Below are 8,271 nucleotides of genomic sequence, written 5' to 3'. Positions count from 1 at the left end.
TCTCTTTCTTTTTCTCTCCCCCCCCCCCCCCCCCCTGGTCCAATGTCCCCATGTTCCCATGCATCGTTTCGGGACATGGATGCAGTCTAGGTGGAAACGAGCCGTTGTACCTTTGGCGGGAGTTTGCGTCTGGATCCGTCCTCTTTTTTGGGGTGTCCGACCTGAGAGAGAAGGCGTGAGACGGAAAATGATAAAATCAAAGCCCGTTCCCCATCCCCAGATCTATTCTCTTCTTCTCCATCCTCATCCTCATCCGGCAATCTTCCCTTCGCCTTCTCACAGCTTGGCCTGTGGTCTTTCGATCCTTTGATCCCCCCCCCCCCCCCTTCAAACCCCACACAGAGGAAATCGCCACGGCAGCGAGCCGCCCCTCTCTCAACATGTCCGAGAAGTTCGACACCGTGGACACTGTCCAGGCTCACGATGACACCTACGACAAGGTAAGGAGACTCTGGATTCGGCAAACCTCGACGACTTGAAACGAATGGCAGCTAATCATGTTCTTGCTCAACAGAAGGAGGTCGAGACCAAGGTCATCAAGGGTAACGAGGCCTTCAGCGAGGCCATGATCAAGGAGCCTCCCCGTGCTTGGTCCAGCGCCATGATTCTCGTCTACTGCTTCTCCGTCGTCGGTTTCTTCTGCTCGACCATGAACGGATACGACGGCTCCCTAATCAACAACCTGCTCCAGAACCCCGCCTTCCGTGAGAAGTACGGTGTCGAGTTCACTGGTATCTGGACTGGTATCGTCTCCTCCATGTACCAGATCGGTGGTGTCGTTGCCATTCCTTTCGTCGGACCCGCCATCGACACCTGGGGCCGCCGCTATGGCATGCTCATCGGATCCGTCATCATCATCGTCGGTACTATCATCCAGGGTCTCTCCCACGGATCCAGCCAGTTCATGGGCGGCCGTTTCCTCCTCGGTTTCGGTGTCTCCATCGTTGCCTCCGCCGGTCCCATGTACGTTGTTGAGATCAACCACCCCGCCTTCCGTGGTGTTGTCGGTGCCATGTACAACACTCTCTGGTTTTCCGGTGCCATCCTCGCCTCCGGTGCCGCTCGCGGCGCGCTCGAGCACATCAAGGGCGATGCCTCTTGGCGCCTGATCACCTGGCTCCAGTGCCTCTTCTCTGGCCTCATCTGCATCTTCGTCTGGTTCATCCCCGAGTCGCCCCGTTGGTTGTACGTCAACAACAAGCAGCAGGCTGCCCGCGACATGATCACCAAGTACCACGGTGAGGGCAACCCCGACTCCGCTTGGGTTACTCTCCAGATGAACGAGTACGAGGAGCTCCTTGACATGAACGGTTCCGACAAGCGCTGGTGGGACTACAGCGCGCTGTTCCGCAACGGCGCTTCCCGCTACCGTCTCTTCTGCAACGTCGCCCTGTCCTGCTTCGGTCAGTGGGCCGGCAACGCTGTCCTGTCGTACTTCCTCGGCGCCGTGCTCGTCACCGCTGGCTACTCCAGCGCCATCGCCCAGGCCAACATCACCCTCATCAACACCTGCCAGCAGTTCCTCTGCGCCATTGCCGGTGCCACTCTGGTCGACAGGGTCGGTCGTCGCCCTCTCCTGCTCTTTTCCTTCTCGTCTGTCACCGTCATCTGGGCTGGCATGACCATTGCCTCTTCCATCGTTGCCAAGTCTCAGACGGGCACTGACGAGAACGGCACTCCCATCTACAACGACCCTGCTGCCTCCAAGGCTTGCCTGGCCATGATCTTCCTCTTCGGCTCCTTCTACTCCGTTGGTATCACGCCCCTTCAGGCTCTGTACCCCGTCGAGGTCCTCTCCTTCGAGATGCGCGCCAAGGGCATGGCCTTCTCCAACTTGGCTGTCAACGCCGCCGGTCTCCTCAACCAGTTCGCTTGGCCCGTCTCCATGGAGACCCTTGCCTGGAAGACTTACATCATCTTCACCATCTGGGATCTTGCTCAGACAGTCATCATTTACTTCTACCTGCCCGAGACCAAGGGCCGCACTGTAAGTTGCTCTTCTTGCCCTCGCTAGCGATGCAATCCACTGACAAGCCAATCCAGCTCGAGGAACTCGACGAGGTGTTCGCCGCCAAGAACCCGGTCAAGCACTCTCTCCAGAAGAAGGAGATTGCCGTCGACGCCCACGGCGACGTCGTCAATGTCCAGAACGTTTAAACGCGCTCTGCGACGGAGATTCTCATGCAGAAAAGAAGAAAACAGCGAAGCGAGCGCGTTCTTTACCACCCCCCACGCGTCGGCAACCTATTTGGGCTGCCACGTTTACACTGCTTTATAATATCACGAGAGATGGATGCCGGAGGATGATTCTTGGGTCGTTGTGGCACTGTCTGGGAGGCCTGAGACTCACGGTTTCGTCTGCCACGATGGAATCATGCGAACGCTCTTTCCGAACAACTTTGCCGGCGGCTAGCTAGCTAAATACCACTTTGCGCTACGCTGAACTCTTTTGCATTCGATGGTGACTGTTTATGATAATGGACGTGAGAGGGCCTGGCAAACTAAAAGCTTGACTGCACTTTTCTAAGCTGACAGCTGGACCGTAACCTCAACCGGCATGGATGTTTTATCCGATGCAGATGGCAATGTCGCTAACAGACCAATTTGACGTGCAGCCCCTCGGAGGAGCATGTCGATCTCTACCCCTATCTGGAGGGTAAACTACTGAGTACATTCAGTCGTCCCCAGCGTGGTTGGCTGCGGCGAAAGGCTTGGTATTGCTTCGCCTCTGGGCAACAGCAAGTGTGGTGGGTTGGCGCACCCCTACGACGTGCCTGCACGCGGGATGGTATCAGTCATGTTCTGGGGGCAAATTATCGCTCCGACCGAAACACTCTGGGCGGAATCCTGAGCCAACGAGCCGGTTGCTGTTGTTGGGGGCTGGATTCTTCAAGGCGCGGCCGTATGGCGAGATATCCGTGGCGAAGTACTTCCTTCGTCAGCACGAAAACGTTGGTGGTCAACAATGTGTTGTTCGCGATCCGAGCCGGCATCTCGATCCCGCCTTGATTTCCATGACCTGTCTGCGTTGCAAAGTGGATTCATTGACAGCGGCACAATGCAGGGCAGTCAGTTGCCGGTCATGCTTTCTTTTCCATTGAGGTCATGGTAGATAGCCGTCGCCTTTGCATCAGCTAAACCAGGCTGCTCGCACGGCGTGATGTCGTTGAGAAGGACGACTGGTACGGGAATGTGCTCCATGCCAAGGCGTGGTCGTGACTGAACTGAGACCGAAAGGCTGCAGAGACGGCCTTGAAAGTTTGGCGAAACGGGGCGAGCTTTTGAGCATATTACAAACCGCGCAGGCTGATCCAACCCCCCCCCCCCCCCCCCCCCTGGGAATTCAATTTTAAAAACACCCGACAGCATGGGACTGGCCGTGTCATTTTGCCTGTGGCCGTGTCATTGCCAGGCAAAATGTGACACTCTTTCTTGCCAGATACTTTGCATACACGCGACGCGAGGGAGTCAGGCAAAAGTGTGACGGGTAGCTATAGGTTGAGGGTAAGGGAATACATGTAGCAGCGTCCGGGTCAATGGCACTTGACTGAAGCCACGTGATGATCAAATCGATGAATGGTGGATAAACACGGCCTCCAGCTGAGAGCTTTTCTGTTCAGCGCTCGCTTTCACGTACCATGTGACGATTTGAGTTGACTTGTAAGTTGGTCATGGTGAGCGGGCATCTTTGGGAACCCGGCGCTTCCACCGAGTGGCTGGTCTCGAGAGTCTGCCGAGCAAGCCAGAGCGCAGGTGACTTGTGGGCATCCAGGGGAATTGTTACTCGAAAAGAAGCAGTCCCTCAGGCCCTGGACTGTGAGCTGGAGCGAGATGACAACAACCCTGGAAGGAAAAGGGTCGCTTCTCCGCCTTGGCGCAACGCAAGCATTGGTCTGCCGTATTAAACGCCAAGGCATGGCATTGCGGACCGTGTTGCGGTGCGGGCGCCATCACGCGGGGTTCTGTCAGGCTCCTCGCTCCACAAGGGGTGGCTGGCTGCTGGTGGAGAAGGGGGTGTGCAGGCGCTTTTGGCGTCTGGGGCTTTACGGGCCAGGAGTCTCGACATTGTTAGCATGATTGCCGGCATGCTCGACGATCTGCGCCGCTCGTCTGCTGTTTGACCGAGGAACGACAGGAGGCTCCCTGGGTAAGGTGAGGTGCGCCATAAAGAAGAGCATCACATGGCGACAGGGTGAGTTCGAGCGAGAGAGAGGTGTCACGATTAGACGGGCAATATCATTCCAGAAGACAGTTCGTGGGGCTGTTGATTGGGGATCACAGTATCGCCGTAAAATGCCTAGCCACGATTTGCCGTGTTGGCATCGAAAATAAGCTTCTTTCTCCAAGTGGTTCGATCGGCGAAGACGGACAGGAGAAAGCTTAGCACTATGTAACGTCAAATATAATTATCCGCCCGCGTAAGTCCTCCCATTCTGTCGCGAGATCCATTGCGATATGTTACAACTTGATAGTGAAGCTTGCGAGCATGATGGTGATCCGGCTCGTGTGCTAAACAGCGAGCGTTTGTGGAGTACGTTATACCTTAAGTAGGTACTGGAGTGAGGATTAGGTTTAAGCTTCATGAGTTCTTCATCCAATATCCATGGATCACATTGATGAGGGTTCCTTACATATGGAGACCGTTCCCACTCAGCATGAGGCTATGCTATTACTCAGCGGCATCACAGTACCTACATTCAGCAACTACATTACTCGTGCCCTGGGACGCAATCAATTTGCTGCCTCGGCGCATGGTGTTTCACGATGGCACAGGCCAGATACAATCAAGTGCCGTGGGTCTCATTCACTATCTCACAAGATTAAACACCGAGGGGACAAGGCTACGAGATTTGTTGACTGGCGGAAACTCTCCAAGCATCCACGGGCATGCTGCGCGAACATATCGCGAGGCGGAACTTACCATGGCCTGCAAATGTCCTGCTCTCACTCTGACGAGTCAGCGATATTGGGGGGGCCCTTGGCTCGTTAGTGGATGAAATGGATGCCGTTCTACAGAGTCATGGGGCGGACGACGTGGAAAAGCTATAAGAACTGACTGATTCTGTCGACGTAGAGCAATGGCCGTTGTCTGTGTCTGGAACCTACTCCGATCATCACAGACGCCCTCTACACGACTCACAATGCATCTTCCAAGTCTTTCCGTTCTGGTAGCCCTCGTCAGTATATCAGTCGCACTCTTCACAGCGGTACGAAGCTAACTTGAACCTCAGGCCCTGGGCAGCCACAGCGTTGTCGCTCAGAACTGCAGAGGCAACGTTTCCTCCATGTGGCGCTGCTTGCGCTCTGACAACACCAACTCGGGTTATACCACCTCGTGCTGTCCCCGTACGAATAGTTTCATGGAAAACGGAGCCGTAAGTTTGTGCAACTCTCGCGATTGTCGAGCGGGACTGACGATTCTCCCAAGTGTTGCACCACCAACTGGAGTGCCTTCCAGTCGTGCTGTTCGACGCACAACGGCTACTTTGCCGCCAATGGCTAGAAAAATTGAGAAGAATCATTCATTACACGGGAGGGCTGGAGCAGTGTAGGCTAGAGAAAAACCATCACGTTCATTGTGGGAAGAATTCAGCGAGACATAAGTATATGTGAATTGACAAGACCGGCTCGCACAGCGAGTACGGATGTACTTTTGCTAATTCTACCATGACTTTCTTCCTCAGAAATTGGATCGCCTTTAAGAATGATTGATTGTTGTTGAGGGGCGTGTCTGTGACAGGCTTCTGGCGTAGTCGGCGGTAAAGCTTCGTCAGGATGCAGCGAAGACCATAGGCCGGGGGCATGTGAGGCGAAACTTTTTAGAGAGCCTCGAAGGTCTTCTTGAAAGAGGCATCAAGATCCTTCTTGTCGCTCGCGAGACCCTTCTTGCAGGTAGGCACGAGGTCGATGATGCCGAAAGCGAGCTTGTCGACGCCACCCTCGATGGTGCGGAGGACCCCGGTGATGGGAGCGGTGAAGGGGGTGCCGGAGAGGAAGCTGCTCTTGCCAATGATGGTGTTAAGAAGGGCCTGGTGGACGCGGACGAAGTCACGGAAGACCTCGCACACCTGGTTCTGTCCGTCCGCGGGGAAGGGCTTGGAGGTGTCGGCTTCGGCAATCATGGTGATATCGGTGCGCACAGCGCCGGCAATCTCACGGATGTTGCTGAGAGCTTTCTGTGAGACGGGTCAGATACCGAAGTAGGATGTGGGCTAAGAGTCAATAGGAGTTCGCAGTAACCTACGGGGATCAGGGAGAAGACGTTGTTGAAGCTCAGGTCGGTCAGGATGTTGTTGGCATCCTGCGACAGATCGGTGACGGCCTCAATGCTCTTGACAACCGTCTGAGGAGTCAGCTCGCTCTTCTGGGCGGCGACGAGGCCGGCAAAGGCGGTAGCGATGGTGAGAAGCTTGAACTGCATGGTTGCGGTTTTGAAGACGATTCTAGCGCCGGGCGACTTGGTAGCGTGAGAGAGACTTGTAGAGAAGAATGAGGAGCTGATGCTGTGTGTGAAGAATCAAATCCATGATGGTTGCGAACTCACCCGACTATATATAACTGTTGTTGAACATATAAGAGACTCTATGGCTGAGCACGATATGTGGATTTGCAGCTATCCATAACACATGCTGAATGTGCGAGGTTGTGATCAGTGACTGGCATGTCCAGGACAGGTTGGTCGCTGAAGGATGATATCATGACGGGGTTAACCCATTCCACAGTATTGCGACAGAAATAACTGAGATGCTGGGTGCGTGTTTGTGCAATTGGGTAGGGGTACTCGATCACGAGCAGCGGCTGGACATCGTGACCGACATCTGGAGTGGGTGAGACAGCGTGCTTGATTCTGCAGATCAGAGCTTAATTCGCACCCTGAGAATTCCACGTATTCCTGCATGATTTCCAAATCTGTACCTGGATCGGTGCGGAGCGGCCCGGTGTTCAAGCACCGTTGCATTCCATGGGGCAAAGGGAATATGGATCATCACTGGTTCTGCCGAGACTTGGGGATATGGGGTAGGATCAAAAGAGGGCCTTGTGTACCCTCGCAACCCCGGACGGCCATGCGTCTGGCAAGAGATCTTCGATTTCCCACACGCGCGTTGATCTGCGGGAGGCGTGCATGTTACACTCACCTTTGACAGACCTAGACAGATAAATGCCTCGACTCCGGCACCCGCTTAACCGAGAGTCGGTCGGCCTCGTGTCGAAGCTTAATGGCGCGGCCGAAGCTTATTTGTGATTGAGCTGCGGATTGACTGAAATTTGAATGACGGAGCGTGAAGGGGTGGACGGATGGGCTGTGGCCGATCAGAAAATGCCAAACTTCACAGCAGCGTCCGCAGAGAGGCAAAGTGCCTCTTTCATATTGGAACAGGGCCACTTTCTACAGTCTAGCCTGGAAGATCAGCACCAAGACATGAGCCCAAGGAAATAGACAAGACGAGGCCAGTTGTGTCTGCAAGTCACAGATGTCTGGTAATGGTGATGGTGGTGGGTGCTCCGCGATGAGTCCAACCGCTATTTTCGTCGCATCCCTTGCATGGAGACACAGGATACCGAAGTGGACATGGAATGGGAACAAAACTTCAATGCTGATGACATCCGAGGCGCGGCTATCAAACGTTTGCGAGTGAGGCATATGCCATGCGTATCCCGCGAGGGAGGCGACACAGATACTCGAAGCTGTAGTGAGGCTTCTCTGAAGCCGGCGATCTGGATCCCCAGGCCAAACATGCTGACCGAGGGCAGCAGATAGCAATGCCCGAGTCGTCAGTCTCGGGCTATCCTTCGATACTTTATCAGTAAGAAGAAAGAAACCTAAGTGGAAGAGCCTCTAATCCTCTACCTTGAAACGTGCAGAATGACTCGGGCATTGAGACCTTGGAGCGAGGCAGAGCAGGCCGAGGAGGCCGAGCTGATGATGTCAGCCGCCCCATGGTCGGCTTCGCTGTGCTGTTGAGCTGTGCTTACCCCCCCACCCCGCTTCCTGATTGCCGATCACTGGATGAATCAACAGGTCGACTCCAACTTCCCTTCCGCGATTCTTCAACTTACATCCGCAGCGCCCAACTAAGAACCGCGACAACACGGACACGTCGGCAACTCGTGCCCGATGTACAGCGTTCCACCGCGGCACCTGGCTCTGGCTGTCCCCGAATGCGACGTGTCGGATGCGACACCTATAGTTGACACCTCCATCGATACCTCGTAAAAAACGACCCCGCCGAATCGAGGACCAAAACCCACCACACGACGCGCCAGGCGCGC

At 54.9% G+C, this 8,271-nt stretch overlaps 3 protein-coding genes across 3 annotated transcripts; 2 read left to right on the top strand and 1 right to left on the bottom strand.

Annotated features, from left to right (window-relative positions):
• Positions 1 to 380: 380 nt before the first annotated feature.
• On the top strand, positions 381 to 2,440 carry VDAG_06238 (lactose permease; the record flags this gene model as incomplete). The annotated part of the gene is made up of 3 exons (XM_009659252.1): positions 381 to 440; positions 515 to 1,987; positions 2,044 to 2,440. The coding sequence occupies 3 exons, from the start codon at positions 381 to 383 to the stop codon at positions 2,155 to 2,157; spliced, it is 1,647 nt and encodes a 548-aa protein (XP_009657547.1). The 3' UTR covers positions 2,158 to 2,440.
• A 2,156-nt stretch (positions 2,441 to 4,596) lies between these two features.
• On the top strand, positions 4,597 to 5,658 carry VDAG_06237 (uncharacterized protein). Its single transcript, XM_009659251.1, has 3 exons — positions 4,597 to 5,177; positions 5,232 to 5,375; positions 5,429 to 5,658. The coding sequence occupies exons 1-3, from the start codon at positions 5,142 to 5,144 to the stop codon at positions 5,501 to 5,503; spliced, it is 255 nt and encodes an 84-aa protein (XP_009657546.1). The 5' UTR covers positions 4,597 to 5,141; the 3' UTR covers positions 5,504 to 5,658.
• Positions 5,659 to 5,819: 161 nt separating this feature from the next.
• VDAG_06236 (uncharacterized protein) lies at positions 5,820 to 6,421 on the bottom strand (the record flags this gene model as incomplete). Its single annotated transcript, XM_009659250.1, has 2 exons — positions 5,820 to 6,176; positions 6,245 to 6,421. The coding sequence occupies 2 exons, from the start codon at positions 6,419 to 6,421 to the stop codon at positions 5,820 to 5,822; spliced, it is 534 nt and encodes a 177-aa protein (XP_009657545.1).
• Positions 6,422 to 8,271: the final 1,850 nt, after the last annotated feature.

The sequence above is a fragment of the Verticillium dahliae genome, genomic scaffold (genome assembly GCF_000150675.1).
Source record: "Verticillium dahliae VdLs.17 supercont1.13 genomic scaffold, whole genome shotgun sequence".
In the NCBI taxonomy this organism is placed as follows: domain Eukaryota; kingdom Fungi; phylum Ascomycota; class Sordariomycetes; order Glomerellales; family Plectosphaerellaceae; genus Verticillium; species Verticillium dahliae.
Note: the sequence above shows the minus strand (reverse complement) of the source record. Positions and strands in the feature narration are given on the sequence as shown.